This window comes from Rousettus aegyptiacus, unplaced genomic scaffold (genome assembly GCF_014176215.1).
Source record: "Rousettus aegyptiacus isolate mRouAeg1 unplaced genomic scaffold, mRouAeg1.p scaffold_m13_p_1, whole genome shotgun sequence".
Taxonomy (NCBI): domain Eukaryota; kingdom Metazoa; phylum Chordata; class Mammalia; order Chiroptera; family Pteropodidae; genus Rousettus; species Rousettus aegyptiacus.
In genome coordinates this window covers 184219266-184235679 of record NW_023416284.1, presented here as the reverse complement: position 1 = coordinate 184235679, position 16414 = coordinate 184219266, and the positions used below count along the sequence as shown (strand labels likewise).

Sequence of the window (16414 nt, the reverse complement as noted above, 5' to 3'; positions counted from 1 at the left end):
CAACACGAAGAAACCCACGCACGGCCAAGCGTCCGGACAGAAAACACAGGCCGCCCGCCGCACAGGCGGCCAGCGGCCAGCGGCCCACGGGCTTCTCCTCTGCAGCCCTGGACTCCAAAGGGCCTGGTGTTTCCGGGAGAAGTGTCACAGTCCCCAGCGGTCAGCCTTCGCCACACTTATTTGTTTTCCATGTGCGAACTCCCATCACGAAGCCACACACTGTCACGTGTGACGAAGCCGGCAGCCCGGGTCTGGAAGTGCTTCCTAGTGTCTTTGGCTGATAGTCATCCCCGGCACAGAGGCCACGCCCTCCCCTGCCCCGTGGGGAGACTGGTCCCACGCTGGAAGCGATGGCCCCTTCCTGGAGCTGCCACGATGCGTCGGCCACGTACAGACGGGGCCGCCCTCCTGAGAAACAGACATAAAAAACCAAGTCTTTGTTCTTCTCCACAATCCAGAGATGTCCCAAACGACCCGATGGCCTTGAAAGGTTTGCAATGCTGTGTTACCTAAAGAATTACCTTGTGCAACTTTAAAAGTCATCGTGGACGTCGCTGGGTTTCCTTCCGGGGGAAACCCACTGGTGAGAGAAACGGTTTGCTCCGAAGGACCCTTACACGTCTTAAATGCAGGGCTTGCGCGTGCCGTGGTTGAGTCTGCTTAGCCACCCAGGGAGAAGGAGCCCGGCAGAGCCGGACGACGGGGGGGGGGGGGGGAGGGAAGCCCACCGACGTGTGAGCCGCGATCAGTGTGCGAGGTTTGCACCTGCATGTGACGTTCCACGGTGAGCACGGATGATATGGTCGGAAAATGAATTTATTTTTCTCCTGGAAGGAAAGCAGGCGGAGTGCGGGATGAGCGTCCCGCAGAGCTGTCCCCCGCCCCACTGGCCTTGAGCCTGGGTGGCACCCCGATACCTGCTCCTGAGAGGCAAATGGTTTCGTTGCCTGAGAAGGGGTTGGGCCCAGGAAACTGGTCTGGGGGGTCCGGTGGGGTGCATGCGTTTTCTTATAGTGTTCCCTGAGTTGTCTGGGGGAGACCAGTCTCATCCAGGGGCCCACCCATGAGGCCTCTTTCTTGTTTTCCCTGAATGGCTGGGCTTCCCAAGGAGACAGGGACCTTGGGAGAGAAACAGCTGGAAGCCCTCGGACCCCCGCCCCTCCCCCCAAGGAAGCATATCCGTCGTGATTAACTGGGGACCCTTTACAGCTGGGCCGGAGGCAGTTTTTGGCTGTAAACTGTCATGCACGGCGGCCTTCCCTGAAAAGCCTCGAGCGCACAGACGCGTATCCTGAGAACCAAGGGACAAAGATCCAGAAAATCAGACACAGAAAGGGGAGCAAAAACAGGAGTGCGGTGGTGAGGCCGCGCCGCTCTGCAGTCGCCGGCGCCCCAGCGGCGGCGTGACGTCCGCCTGGGGCTCGCGGACCCTCCGGGCGGCCGAGCCGGGCGTCGCGCGCAGCCGGGCGTCGCGCGCCGCTGTCACCGCGCGTTTTGCAAACGTAACGTTCTTCTCTGAGGGGTTTTGTACAATGGCGCTGTGCCCCACCCTGTTCGTGGAGACAGGCAGGGCGGAAGCGCAGGTGCCGAGGGATCTGGGGCACCGCCCCTCCCCCAGCGGAATGGGCTCAGGGTTCATCCACCCAGAAGCGGTCAGCGCCCCAGGGCGCGGCCGCAGGGGTCTAGGAGCGTGGAAGCTTCGCTCCACCCGGGGTGTGAAGATGCTCGGTCCCCTGGGACCCGCCCTTCCTCTACCCCCCCCCCCCGCCTTCCCCTTTGTTCTAAGTGCGGAGGCTCGGGTGGTCTTCTGCCGCAGAGATGGCACTTCGGACGTTTATATCCCCTCAGGAGAGACGCACGTACAACCCTCAAAACCCACAGCCCGAAGCCCCGGGTGGGAGGCGGCTCAGGAGGGCGCGCTCCGCGAGCCGGGAACAAATGAGGTCACTCGGGACCTCTCTGCATTAGGAAACGTCCCCCCTCGGGCCGCTCCCCCCCCCCCCACGGCACTTCCTTGCATCCTTGACGACAAAAGAAACTGAGAAACGCAGCCGTACGGAGGTGCGCGCGGCTTGCCGGCCCCTCGGCGCGCATTTGCAGAGGGGTGAAAAAGCGCCCCCCGAGCGCGCTCAGCCCTCCGCGGGCTGGGTCCGGGCGTGGAGACACGAGCGGCCCCCCGCGCCCGCGCCCCGACCCCTCCAGCAGCTGCCCGGCAATTCCCGGCCCCAAGCGCGCCCGCGGGCGCCGGGCAGGGGAGGGATGACGCCGGGCGCAGGTCCTGCCCGGAGAGCCTCTTTCTGGAGCGCAGGGCTGTTCTGAATGGGGTGCCCCACCCGACGCATTAGCTTTCCCCAGAGGCCTGGGGGTGCGGGGAGCGCGAAGAAAGGGCGAAAGGGGCGGCCGCAGCGTTAGGGTCGGAGCGGAGGGCGCCTGGCTCGGGGGCGCACACCAGCGCCCCGGGCCGCGCCGCTGCCTCCTTCCCCTTCCCGGGCTCCCGGCTCGGGAGGAATGTTATTGTTTAAAGGACCCTATTGAACTATTTCCTGCTCATTGTCACCTTTCCTTCTCGCTCCTCGCGAAGGGTCTTCACCAAAAGGCAATAAACCGGCCGCTCCCCTCCCGGCCCCGCGCTGCGGCCGCGCGGGGTGAGGAGACGCGCCCCGAACCCCGCTGGCCCGGGACAGCCGGACCCGCCCCCTCTCACCTTCTGCAAAAACAAAGCCCAGACAACAGAAGCTAAGAAAACCGCGGGGTCCCACGCCATGCACGCGCAGAATGCGTCGGCGAAGTCCTGCGTTTTATAAGGGGAGCGAAAAGCTTCCCGACGGGGTCGTTTTGTTGATTTCCGTCCGTTTCTCTTCTCTGGGCGCGGGCCCGACCCACGGGCGCACCCGGAGCGCGGGGCTTCCCCTTCCGAGGTGAGGGCCACGGGGCCCGGGGTGCCGGGTGGGCTGATCCGCGGGCGCGGGTGTCCGTGGAGTCACCGGAAGTGCCGCCGGGCGAGGGGCGTGTCGGGGCCGGACACTGTCCCGGGCAGGGCTGCGTCTTCGGAGGAGCGAGGCCGGCACGACGCGGGCGCCGCACGCGGGGCTCCCGTACGCGGGGCGGTGCGCGCTGCTCGCGCGCGGGGGTCGGAGGCCATGCACACCTGCGGGGTCGGGGTGCGCTTGCAGAGCGAGGAGGGAGTTGGGGAGCGTCGTGGGCGGCCCCGCAACCCCGCGGAGTCGTGCGGGCCGGGGCGAGCTCCGGCGCCCGGCTCCTCCCACCTCCCCCGACCGCCTCCGGGACGACAGGGTCCGCCCCGCCGCTTTGATGGAGGTGCAAACATTTGGGGGAGGGCGGGGGTGTAGGGGCTGGGCCGGGCGCGCAGGGCGGACCTCCGATTTACATGAAACAGGAGCGCGGGAGCCCATTGTTGGCCCCCGGCCCGCAGCCCGTCCCCGGGGTCTGATATGGCCGCGCGCCGCCAATGGGCAGCGGCCCCCGCACTTCAAAGGGCGCGCGGCCCAATCCGCCGCGCCCCCCTCCGCGGCCGGCGCGGCTCTATTTATGGAGTGGGGACCGATTTTCTTTCCCCAGAGACCTACTCTAGTCGCGCCTTACGGGAGTTCAAGTGGAATAACCTCCCCCCACCCCTCTCCCCGCCCCCTCCTCCCCGGAGCTCCGTCCTCGCCTTCCTCCCGGGCCTGGGCCGGGACCTGGGCGCGGTCGCGGGTGTTGGCCCGAGCGGCCGCCGACTGCGGCGAAGGTGGCTTTTGGGTAGCCAGTCGGGGCTTGGGGGGCGGTGGGGAGGGGCGGGCGGGAGGATGAGCTCCCCGGGCACCGAGAGCGCCGGGAAGAGCCTGCAGTGCCGCGTGGACCACCTGCTGAGCGCCGTGGAGAGCGAGCTGCAGGCGGGCAGCGAGAAGGGCGACCCCACGGAGCGCGAGCTGCGCGTGGGCCTGGAGGAGCGCGAGCTGTGGCTGCGCTTCAAGGAGCTCACCAACGAGATGATCGTGACCAAGAACGGCAGGTGGGTGCGCCCTGCGCTCGCGCGGCCGCGCCCGGGGCAGCTCCTTACCAACCTTCCTGGCCGAGGTCTTTTTGCTCATTTCCACTTGGGTCCCTCAGCGTCACCCTTCTGGGTCTTTATTCACGGAAGGTTGGGGAGGAGCGCTCCTCGCGGGCGTCCCCCGGACCCCCCGAGCTGCCCGGTTCCCTGGTTCGACTTGGCTCGGGACCTCCCCGCCCCTGCCTCCGAGGCCGTGGAGAGGGCAGAGGACGCCTGGGGATCTGGGGGGGTTCTGAAAGGGGGCGGCTTGGGAGTCCCCATTGTAAACTCCCAAGGGGGCTCCTCTTTGCCGCGAAATGACACCTGCCTGTCTTCAGCTTTCTGCCTTCCGTCTAAGGGGTGGGATCGGGGTCCTCCTGCTTCCCCTTGCTTTGCAGGAGGATGTTCCCCGTGCTGAAGGTGAACGTGTCCGGACTGGACCCCAACGCCATGTACTCCTTCCTGCTGGACTTCGTGGCGGCCGACAACCACCGCTGGAAGTTCGTGAACGGGGAGTGGGTGCCGGGCGGCAAGCCCGAGCCGCAGGCGCCCAGCTGCGTCTACATCCACCCCGACTCGCCCAACTTCGGCGCCCACTGGATGAAGGCGCCGGTCTCCTTCAGCAAAGTCAAGCTCACCAACAAGCTCAACGGAGGGGGCCAGGTAGGCGGCGGCGCGAATGGAGCCACGGGCTGCACCTTCTGCCTGGCGGAGGCTTGCAAGGGACGCCGCTGGCGCGGGAGGTGACTTCAGGAGAGGCTTTCTCAGCCTTCTTCGTTTAAGCTTCATCCAGTGTTGTTTATAGCAGACCGATGCCGGTCACAGCGCAGGCTGGGGGATGCGCGCAACCTGGGGAGCCCCGAGGGGGCGCAACCTGGGGGGCGCGGAGGCGGCGCAGTCTCACCCCGAAGACTCCTGCAGGTCTCACGCTTCCGGGAACTTGCGCGTTTTAGCACTCGCCTTTCCCAGGGGTATTGAAGATAATCACCCTTGATGGTAGACGGTCACTTTAGAGCTAAATAAGTGCCACAGTATTTTGGGGGCGCATCCTGAACAAACTAGTAAATCTGTTCTTTCCTAAAGAACCGTTCCCCAGGGCTTGTTCCTGGGCGACCCCAACAGCCCAGCGTTTAGGGGCCTCGGCAGCCAGAAGCCTTAGGACTTCGTTCTCCCAGGTGGGGGTTTGGGGTGGTCGTGGGGAGCAGCGCGGGCTGGGGCTTCCTCCCACTTCAGCAGGAGAGGGAGTTTCTGGGAGCCGCAAGGTTTTGCGTATCTTGGGTGTATTTTCCCCCTGACAGGGGGGCAAATGGTTGTTCTGTGATCTCAAGGACTTTGGTCGGCACCCCCACTATACTCCTGTCTCCCCAGATCATGCTCAACTCCTTACATAAGTATGAGCCTCGGATCCACATAGTGAGGGTTGGGGGTCCCCAGCGTATGATCACCAGCCACTGCTTCCTGGAGACCCAGTTCATCGCTGTGACTGCTTATCAGAACGAGGAGGTGAGGGGGTGCAGAGGGGGCCTTGTTAGCACGCTGTCTCCTGGGAGCTTCCTGCCCTTGGGGACAGCGTGTGTGATTGATTAGTGTACTTCAGACTGAAAATTAATGCCTTTGCAAATAACTTACCAGAACTATAACATTGGGATGGAGGGGAGAAAACTTGAACTTGAGTCCTCACGTGAGCATTTTCCACTCCCCTTTAATTCTCTGTAAAAGGTTCTAAAACTAGAAGCATCTGATTAATGCTCAAAATGAAAAGATGAGTAACCTATTTAGGTAGAGAACTGAGAATTTCTGGAGAACACCACGAGTCAGAGAGGGACATCTTCTAATTTTGGAAATCTTCCCGACGGCGGGCGGGTCACCTTCCACCTGTGCCGTGTGGGTTATCACCTGGAAACACAACGCTGTTTAGCACCGGTTAACCCGCCGGTTAACCCGCGGGTCAAGTCTGACCCGAGAGCACAGGTGTTGCGCGATTAGCTGGTCAGCTAGTCAGTGCTGGTGACCGCCGGGAACTAGCAAGTCGCCAAGTCCCCGGCAGCCCCAGGACGTGCCTGAGCCCTTCGTACACACAGAACAGTGTCCGCACGAGGTTCCATGTCTTGTGGATTCCACTTAGAAAATCGGCATTTAAGAACTTTTCATAAATGTGCTATTCTTTTTTAATGAAATCCTGTAATTCCTCAGCCGCTTCAAAATCCAAATAGAAAAAGATACCTGGAAAGAAGTCTGATTCTACTTGAACATTTAAAGGGGTACAAGTGCTTCCCAATTTCTGTATGAAATCTTCTGCCCTTGAGCAATATGCTAGTAAATGTGATTTCTTGTTTTTCAGATCACAGCTCTTAAAATTAAATACAACCCGTTTGCAAAAGCTTTCCTCGATGCCAAGGAAAGGTGAGAGAATTCTAACTATCCCCTGTGGGCAAAGAAGTATGCGGAAAGATGAACTCTTGCTGCACGTACTATTTTTTGGATATTCTTCTCTTTGACAATTCAGTGCACTTTTCTCCACAGAAGCGATCACAAAGATTGGGCGGAGGAGCCTGGAGACGGCCGGCAGTCCGGGTGCTCCCAACGTACGGTTTGTCGCTCTCTGCCCGGTGTCCCTTGTCTAGCGTCAGACTGCCGGGTCGGAGACGCAGCAGACTTGGGCGTCTGGGTGCAGCTGGAGACGGACTCGCCCTTTCGCTGTGCAAGGCTCAGGGCCCCGTGGCCCTGAAAGCCGTCACCCTCTGCTCCGTCGGGGGCCCGTGGCTGCTCGCCCAGCTGGCAGCACCTGTGACAGACGTCTGGGCATGGTTTACCTGGGCTCTTCGGTTTTGCTTCAGAGCAGCCCCAGCCACGGTGGGGGGGCGGGTCCTTGAGACCTCGGTGGGTGGTCCAGACCCTGCTGCGCTGGGGCAGAGGAGGACCCAGCTCTTTATGTCCCTTTGTCCTTTCGTGGTGGCCTCAGTTTCTGTCCCCTATTGAAACCTGAAGGGCCGCCTTTGGGGCAACGCTTCTGAGCGGCTTCAGTTCTCACGCACGCTGGTTTGTGTGGAAACCGAACGGTGGCTCGCGGGGCCCGCGAAGTCGGCCTCGGGGGCCGTGAGCCAGAGCAGAGGGGAGCAGGTGGAGATGGAGGGGTCCGGCGGGAGGAGAGGCTTTGTCCGGCTCTCTTCTCACAGGGAGGGGACTCGGAGAGTTTAAGAAACGGGCACTGTTGGGACAGAAGAGTTCGTGTTTGCCGGATGAGCCAGCATGGCACACTCCTCCGTCGTGTTCTGTGCTGGTTTCTTTCTTTCTTTCTTTCTTTCTTTCTTTCTTTCTTTCTTTCTTTCTTTCTTTCTTTCTTTCTTTCTTTCTTTCTTTCTTTTTCTTTTCTTTCCTTCCTTCCTTCCTTCCTTCCTTCCTTCTTTCTTTCTTTCTTTCTTTCTTTCTTTCTTTTTAAATTATTTTCTAGCCGAATTTATCCTTCAGCTCTCCCGAGCGGCTCGTGGCCTCACGTCTGGCAGGGGATGGGGCCTGTGCCTGGTGGGCACATGCGGACCTTCCTCGCTCCGGGGTGGTCTGAAGAGCCGTGTGCAGTTTGGGAATTGGGGCCAGGCTAGCTGCGCCCCTAGGAGCACCTTTTCTGAATCAAAAGCAAAAGAAATGAAACAAGAGAATGGGGAAGAAAATGGAGTTTTGGGGGACGGCGTTGGCGGGCTTCCCGATGGATGCGTGGCAGAGGGAAAGTGAGCACGAGACGGTGGCCCCGCGAGGCCCGCAGCGCCTCCGCGTGACTCCGCGGGTGGCGGGGAGGACAGAAGGACACGGTGACCCGTGTGGCCGGCCCTGTGTGTCGAGGGGGTCTCGCTGTGAATGTTGTCTGTTTTTACATGTTATTCACGCTCTGCAGTTAGGACCTGAAGGGCGATTGGCCCGAGGGGACGGAAAACCCAGTAAGAAAAATCCCACGGAGGCGGGGAGAGGTCTGGGGTGCTGCGGGGGTCCGGACAGGAATGGCTGGAGGCGGGGGAGCGGGGCCGGCAGAGGCTGGGGTCTCCCAGGTCTCCTCAGCTGCTCCGTGAGTTTGGGGACCTGGTCGACCTGCAGCGCCCAGTGTACGGCTGGAATCACGGCGCCTTAAGACTAGGGCTGGACGCTCAGTGTTGACACTGTGAACCCCACTCCATCAGGGACCCCGGCCCCCTGGGCCCCTGGCCTCAGGCCTCTCGTCCTCTGCATGACACCGTAAGGAAGAGGCAGTCACTCAGCTCTCTTCCCCCACAGCAGGGGGGTGGCTCATCCCCGGAGCCGGCGCCCTGTGCGCACCCGCCGCCCCCCACCCTCAGTTCGGGGGGCCCCTGCCGCTTCCCTCCACGCACGGCTGTGAAAGGTACCCCGCCCTGAGGAGCCACCGTCCGTCCCCCTACCCCAGCCCCTACGCGCATCGGAACAGTTCTCCAAGTAAGTCGTGGGTCGAGGTAGACAGGGCTCGGGGGGGCGGGGGGGCGGAAGCCACTTTCGCAAAGGCATCTGAGGGGTCCAGAGGGCAGGAGAGGAGGACCTCTCTGAGCCACACCTGAGCCAGCAGCAGGCCGGGGCGGGTGGAGGCGCACGCTGACACACCCCAGAACCGGGGGGCCCTCTCCAGGGGCCTGTGTTCGGATACTTCGTGAACCTCTCCAGAGGGCTGTCGGGGGGCCCCGCACAGGAGCCGCTGGCATGCCTGACCCGAGTGTGGTTCTGGACTGTGCCCGGTCAGCGGCCTCACTGTCACCAGCACCACGGACTCCCCAGGCCCTCAGCGGCCCCGACGTGGGCCTCAGAGGTCTGAACTCCAGGCCAGAGCCCGAGGTCCCCGTGCCTGAGGCTCTGCGACCCCGTGTGGGCCTAGACTTAGTTCTGTCTGGCTCCAAAGGGAGGAAGAAGCTAATGAACCCGTAAAGCAATTAAGCAATCAGAGCTGATTTGAGGCGAAAGGGGCGTATTTGGCAAGGAAGCAGCTGGGCCGCTTTCAGCTGGAGGCTAGACGGTCATATTTTACGTTTTGCCTGGAATAACGGTTCCCGAAGCCCTTTCAAGTCTTAAGAAAGCCCTCTGGGAAAAGGCAGGTTCCAGCGGTAGACATTTTTACTTTTAAGTGTAACAAGTCCCCAGCGACCGATGTTGGGGTTCCAGGACCACAGGGCGGCTGCCGATCTGGTGGCACGAAGCGCTGGGGCTTCCCAGGCAGTAAACGGGGCCTCTGCAGACGGGGGACCGGGTGGGCGGGAGGCCCGCCGCCTCCGTAGCCGCCTTCGCTCACGCCGTGGGGTGGCCGTGGCATTCGCCGTGTTTTGTGGCTCTTGGGAGGCATTGTTGTTGACGGTGCTCCCCGCCTCCCGCAGCGTACCCCGACAGCTCGCCCGCGTGTCTGTCCATGCTCCAGCCCCACGACAACTGGTCCAGCCTCGGGATGCCTGCCCACGCCGGCGTGCTGCCCGTGGGCGCCGGCGCCAGTCCACCCGCCGGCCCCAGGTAACGGTGGGCTGGGAGGCGGTGCAGGGGACGCCGGCGGCCGTGGCCGTGAGCAGCTGTCCTTTACCCCTGGGTGGTTGGGTTTTTGTCTGTCACGTGACCGGCTACGTGCAGGGGTCCTGGGTCCCACGCCGGTGAGTGGCCGCTCCGGTCGGCGGCTCCCTTGGGGCGGGCGACCCCCATCCTTGTCCTGGTGCTGCCGTTTACCAGTTCACGTGACGGACACGTCTCTTAAACTCTGAGCCTCATTTCCTCAAGGAAATAGACACTTGAGGACAAGCCCGGTCTCTGCCAGGCTTTGTAGGGTTGTTGGGTGAATTTTGGAGAAATGTTTCCAGAAGGTTTTGTTTTTTTTTTTTTTTTTTTTGACAGGAGCTATTAAATTAATTTATTGGCTTTTCTGTGGGCTTAGAATCAAAGTCCTTAACTTATGTGCTGGGTGACTTGTAAAGAATGGTGACTATTATGAACTTGAAAATTATGGAGAGGGAAATTGGCTTAAAAAATCAAGTCGATAGGGAAAGGCATTACATTTCTTCATAGGATTTTTATAATGAAAAGCTAGAAGTTGATTCTCATTTTCCAGGGAGGAAACGGGCTCGGGGGTGTTCCGGGGCTGAGCGAGTTGCTGGCTCGCAGCAGAGCGAGTCCGTAGCCCAGCTGGTTATCTCGGCCTCGGAAGCAGTGCACTTTATTGTACACGGACTATCAAAAGATGTTGAAAACCTTAATTCTTTTTGTCTGGGAAACGATTCCTTTATAATAAGAACCTAGTAGTCTGCTTTAAAAATTAAGCACATGATGCACAAACCGGCAAACTTGCAAGGCCTCTGGGGTCACTGAGAAACCACACAGGAGCCAGACGACCTGTGGGTTGCAAACTCCTGGCGATGGGGACCCCACCTGAGGCTTTCAGTACCATTCTTTTAACCTGTAAAGTGGGATAGCAATCACCTTGCTTAACCCAGGCTCGTTTGCACATTCAAATCCATCTGAATACAGGACAAAGAGTATAGCACAGAATAGCGTAGGCCTCATTGATTCATTTAGAGATGGACTCGCAAGGGAAAGCGATTTTCTCGCGACAGTTGTAGCACGGTTCAGTGCTGCTCAAATCTGCGTTCTCAGACTGGAGGGCTTCGTACCTGTTTCCGGCTCCTTTCATAGACTGGGTACAGAGCCCTGGAAGTGGTGTTAAGTGACATAGGTGGTCACGGGCCGAGCCAGGACTTGCCCTCAGGGGACGTCCTGGGTCCCTTGCTTTCTACCCGCGTGATGCCAACACATGCATAGATATCACAGGTCGAGGTGCAGGCCACGGTGCCGGGATGGGGGTGCCCGGGAGGGCGTGAGGCCCCCGGAGACCCCGCACAGCGGGGTGGGGGCCCACGCCAGCAGGTGTCTCGGGCACATCCTGGGAAGGTGGGTTCGGCCCGCCCGGGGAAGCGTGGCTTCTGAGCATGACCGTGACACTGGGGGCCTGGGGTCCGCAGGAGCCCAGCCCCAGCGCTCGGCGGACATGCAAACGGCCTCTTCGGTGGCTGCCCATCCGCTTCCTGTCGACGGATGGAGCAATGTCAGACACACCTCGGTGTGGCCGACGCGGGGACGCTGCCCGCTCGCAAGAGGCCGTTTTCCCCGGATCTCGGGATAGGGTTTTGGGGGTTGGGTCCACCCTGCATACCCCTGACTCTCACGCCTTCTCGCTTCCTCCTTGCAGCCAGCACCCCGGCCTGTGGCCTGTGAGCAACGGCGCCGGCGCGCCGGGCGCCCCGCCTGCGGGCCTGCCCGGCGGCCTGGGGGCGCAGTTCTTCCGGGGGGCCGCCGCGCACCCCGCGCCGCTCGCGCACCCGGCCTCGGCTGCCGCCGCCGCCGCGTCGGGGTCCCCGCTGTACGACGGCGCGCCCGCGGCCACAGACGTCCCCGACAGCCAGTACGACGCCTCGGCCCAGGCGCGCCTCATGGCCTCGTGGACGCCCGTGCCGCCGCCTTCCATGTGAACCCGCGGGGGCCCCCGGCAGCGGGTCCGCTCGGGGCACGGGGCGGCCCAACCGCCCCCGCTGTCACGCGAGAGGAGGGGTACGCGTCGTGCGGCGGCCCCGGCGCCCCCCGGCGCCCCTTCCCCGCAGCGCCCTCGGGGGCATCCACCTGCCGCAGGTGGAGCCACGTGCGGAAGCGGCGCCGGGGCCTCGCTCACCGCGCTTCGCGGCAAGACGCTCGGCCAGCGCCCGGGACCCCGCGTCCGTTTCTCCACGGCTCACGGGCGGCGCGTCAGAGTTAGCCCGCCCCGCCAGCCCCACCCGAGGGAGATGAAGAGCACACCGTTAATTCCCTTCCTTCTCGCTTCCGAGTAGTGCCCAGGCCCCTGTGTGGCGGACGTCAGGCCGGCGCCGAGCCGAGCCGCGGAGCGCGCGGCGTCCCAGCCCCAGACGCGGTTTAGTTGAAACGCACATCGGCCCGCCCCGCCCGCCAGCCGAGTCTGTTTCGAGCTTAGGTAGCCAGCCCCCTGTATTGTTAAACCCACAACTGTTTTTTCCTTTTGACACGGTAGCCAAAGACAATCAGCAGAAAGCATTTTCTGCAAAATAAAGGCAATACACACGATGCGGCTGGTCTAGTGATTCTCCGAATCCCTCCTCTTTGGGTGGCACACTGCCGTTCCGGCTCGTGGCGGAGACCTCGTCCCAGGGAAACGTTTCTGTCTGCTGCGAGCCTCCATATTTCATCTCACCAGTTGCAGAACTGGAGGAGAAATGTTTACTCACACTCATTACTACGAAAATGCAAAAGATGCTGAACGGTTTTCAAGAGGCCGAAACGGCCACCCCCGAATCAGGGAAGACCTGTGGGTCACGACGGGGCGAACGTAGAGATGAACGTGGGGCGCCCGCGGCGCCAACAGAGGCACCTGCAGCCAGCGACGTGAAGTCACAGGGGGGGCCACAGTCCTCTGAACCCCAGCTGCGCTCGGCTGGCCAGTTCCTCTCGACAGTGACGGAATTCTTAATTCCATCCCGCTTGTTCGGGCTCGACGTTCTGAACCCCGCTTTCGAAAGGGTACAGATGGCCGGTCTAAGCAGCTCGGTTCGTAAGGTGCCGTGACGTGGGGGCACGACGAAAATGACAAAAGGCCGAGGGTTGTTGAAATGCCCCAGAGGAGTCGGAGAAGTCCCTTTACATTCAGCACGGCTCACTTGTTAAAGATCCTAGTTAGCCTACTGGTTACCTCCGCCGGCTGCTCAGTCCCACGCTCTGGCTTCCTTAGACTCCCACTAGTTCTAGGACACACACTAATTCATCTGCCTCGTCGAGTGTAAACCTAGAATTTCAGGGTAAACAGTTGACTTTTTAGCGTATCTGTGCCAACTTCCCGTGGGACGTGCTGCTTGTAAATGATTTGCCACTTGAAAGTACTTGGTTTTACAATTGCTAGGTTTTATTGCTACTTAATATGTAGAAATATCCCATATGTAGAAATATCCCAAATCAGAAGGAATGTCGACATAAATGTATTGGAAGAATATTTTTGGGTAAACCACTGCCTGGGCATAGCTGGGAAATGCCCCTGGCCCCAGGCTGGGACTGTGGCTCCTGCCCAGCACAGGTGTGGTGACTGCCGGGCAGGGGTGCAGGGCCGCCGGGGAAGGAATCGGGGTGGACGCTCCACCCTGTGATCTCATCGTGCGGGCTGGCGCCCACCTCACTGCGAACTCGGTTCCCTCCGCCCCCCTGACTGCTCTGTGCAGGCTGGAGCAGCTTCGTATTCCTGGGACTCACCCCAGCACCCGCCCCTGCTCAGGCCGCACCCATGGGTAGCAGCCTGGGTGGACGGAGCTGGCCATGCTCTGACCGAGTCCCTCCCTCCAGGGGCCTTTGCCTCTGGTCACGGAGAACGGTTTTACACGTAGAAGGTGGCCAGGGTCTTGGCATGTTTGAGTTGCTGAAGGTGACCCAGAGCTCACATTCGTTAATGCTGTGGTAAACCACGCTGTCTTTCCACGCGTGTAGAGGGGCAGTGGCAGAGACACAGGGCAGAGGGCACGCGATTTGGTGCAGAACACCTGGACTTGAGAATTCCTTTTCCTCACTGGCTGCGGGACCCCAGGAGAGTTAGTTACGTACTCCAGAAATTCAAGTGCCTTGCATATAAATACGGAGAAGGAAAATGCTTCTCCATCGGGGTCGCTGCGAGAAATGAAAGAGAGGGTGACCTTGGAGAGTGGGCAGGGACAGGACGCGTGCCGTGGGCTTCGGACTCGAGCCTGAGGCGACTCACGAGCTCCAGCCCCGGCGCCACCTGCAGCGCCCTGACAGAGCGCCTGCCGCGTGCGAGGCACCTGCCGTCCCATCGCAGGCTGCCCGTCCTCATTTGGAATGCAAAGTCTTTTTATATTCGGAGGGAAATTGCTATGAATTATAGCTCTACCAAGATTCAGGTCAGCTCTCAATTATGCACGAACAAAAAATACGCAGCCCAGTCTTTCCAAAGGAATGATGCAATCTGAACTCGGTGTATTTGGGTGACAGAGGGGACCGACCCCTGTATGTACGGGGTGAAAGTGATCTTTGAAAAACGTTCCCTGTGACTGACTTAATGTGTGTGGACTCATCGTTTCACTATATCTTTTTTCCTTTTTTGGAGGGAGGTGGTGGTGGTAGGTAGGGATTATTTCTTCTAAAAAGAAAAAAATGTCTTGGAATATGTATGAAAAAGATGAATGTGTGATAAACATATGCCTGACCAGGAGTACGGACAAGTAAGCGAATAAATATCTCTATGAGATTAAAACGAGACATCTGTAATCAGGTTGAAAGTAGAGCCGATCATAAAATGATAAAGCGATCCAAACCCTAAATTCTATTTTTAGCATAATATTATATTTAAGAAACTGTATTACTAAACCGGAGAATCATAGTGCTCCATAATAAAGATATACACTTAGATTATGGCAATATTCCCAGAAGTCGAAAGATGGTTTGTTGTTAAAATCCCATTCCCAGTTCCCAAGGCTATAGTTTTGAGAAGAAAAGCTTATTTTTCTTATATTTAAATATGTTTATAATTCTAATATTCTTTTGGTTGAAACGAAGAGGCTAAACGACTTCGTTTTCTGATTTAAAAAAATGAATGCCAAATTGCGAACTGAGTAATTATAAAACAGCTATATAAATAGGCCGTAACGGTTTGCTATTTTATAAAAGATATTTTCTATGAAAATAATAACGCGGCGCGGGTTCACAGCACGTGCTCAAGCAGATGTATGACGAAGTGCCTCTAGGGCTGGGGAGCAGGGCGAGTCCTCTGGCGAGGTTCTCACGCCATTCAGAAAGTGCTACAGCGTTCGAGGCAGACGCGAGGGGTCAGCGACATCTGCTGTAAGCCCTCGAGCAAGCACTGAGACAAGTGTCATAGCAAAGCAGTCAACCAAGGAGATGGAACGGAACCGTAAAAAAAATACACTAAGGAAGGCAGAACGAGAGGAAAAGTGAACAAAAGTGCGACCATCAGAAAACGAGCGGCGAGATGGCTATGTTAAACTTAGCCGCTTTGGTCCTCGTAGTAAACGCGAATGGCCCAGCTCAGGCCCAGCTCAGGCCCGGACGGTCGGGTTTGGCAAAAGGCCAGTCCTAACCGCAGGCTCCCCCCATCACGTGCGCTCGGCACGAAGACGCACGTAGGCTAAAGGTGCGGTGACGGGAAGAGGTGCACTGGCTCCGGTCCCAGCGAAGCTGGGGCGTCCGTGTCCGCAGCCGACTAACTGGGCATCGGGGGCCCGGGGTCGCCAGGCACAGGGCGGCGGGCGCGGAGAAGGACGAGCGGGGGCCCCACGCCAGGGCGCAGACCGTGGCCGGGCAGGGCGCCTTCCGCCCCGGGACAGAGGGCGGGGGCACCTGCGGGGGGCTCGTCCTTCCAGGGACTTGGGTTTTTCCACTTTTCAGACGGGAGTGTTTTCCTGGAATTGTGTTTGGCTCGTAGGGCGTGGGAGGCCGCAGCCTTTTGCTTCGTGCGTGGCTGGGTCCGAATGAGCCGCCCTGGGCCTGGTGTGCGCCGTGATTCTGGATTTGGAGCCTGGTGCTGGAGTGAGTCTCCACGAGGCTGTGCTGGCTGGCATTGATGCCCCTGAGTCCGTGCCTCCAGCAGGTAACTTCCAGCTACTATCTTCTTTCTAGGAGTCACTATGACCAAGAGGTGATGCTGTTTCAGTGATGGGAGACAGAAAACCAGCCTCGGAAGATCGGATCACGCAACTGTTCCATGGGGGGGGGGGGTCTTCTAAGTCAAGGGGTACCACCCTGTCCGTCAGTGCTGGGACCCCGACCAAGCCACCCACACTGAGGACAGACCCAACAACACTCCTTCAACTGCAGCTTGAGAGCTGAGACCAAGGTGGGCGTCCCGCGGGCCTCCGCCTGGAGGCAGGCGGCCACCACACTGCCCAGAAAGCCTTCGCCTCGCTCCCAGCCCCTGCTTCTGCTCACCGAGTAGCAGCAACCAAGAGGCCGCTTTTGAGCGCCCCGACTGGGCGGTGGCACCCCATCGTCCGCTGACACACGCGACTGCATCGCCCCTCTCTTTACACCTCCAGGAAACGCCTCCTCTGAGACGTCCGCGGCGTCTGCCCTGGGCCCAGGCTGTGGGTTAGGAGTCAGACTACCTGGCTCGCACCTGTGAGTCATCGAGCATCCTTTTTCATTGAACAGGAAGTGGCTTTGAGGCGTTTCTCCTCTCCGTCCTCATCTGCATAGGTTTGGGGCTAGGGAGGGCCCCACATCCTAACAGCAGACAACTTTTGGGCCTGGAAGACCCGATCAAGTCTGTTCAGGGCCTTATTTCAGAAAAGACTTTATTCTGAGATTTCTCGTCCCTTTCTCAGCAGGAGCAAAGAATCC

At 59.8% G+C, this 16414-nt stretch overlaps 1 protein-coding gene across 3 annotated transcripts; it reads left to right on the top strand.

Moving 5' to 3' along the window:
- The first annotated feature begins 3806 nt into the window (after window positions 1-3806).
- TBXT (T-box transcription factor T) lies at window positions 3807-11523 on the top strand. Of its 3 annotated transcripts, none has more exons than XM_036223546.1 (8): window positions 3807-4012; window positions 4429-4693; window positions 5399-5533; window positions 6372-6433; window positions 6554-6615; window positions 8294-8470; window positions 9394-9523; window positions 11244-11523. In XM_036223546.1, the coding sequence occupies exons 1-8, from the start codon at window positions 3807-3809 to the stop codon at window positions 11521-11523; spliced, it is 1317 nt and encodes a 438-aa protein (XP_036079439.1). The 3 variants fall into 3 exon arrangements, with proteins under 3 accessions (XP_036079439.1, XP_036079434.1, XP_015983572.2); XM_036223541.1 differs by having other exon boundaries at window positions 6554-6624; window positions 8297-8470; XM_016128086.2 differs by lacking the exon at window positions 8294-8470.
- Window positions 11524-16414: the final 4891 nt, after the last annotated feature.

Coding starts and splice junctions, on each gene's coding strand:
- TBXT (XM_036223541.1), top strand. CDS start 3,807: ATGAGCTCCCCGGGCACCGAGAGCGCCGGGAAGAGCCTGCAGTGCCGC. Junction 4,013..4,428: donor ATCGTGACCAAGAACGGCAG/GTGGGTGCGCCC, acceptor CTTGCTTTGCAG/GAGGATGTTCCCCGTGCTGA. Junction 9,524..11,243: donor AGTCCACCCGCCGGCCCCAG/GTAACGGTGGGC, acceptor TCCTCCTTGCAG/CCAGCACCCCGGCCTGTGGC.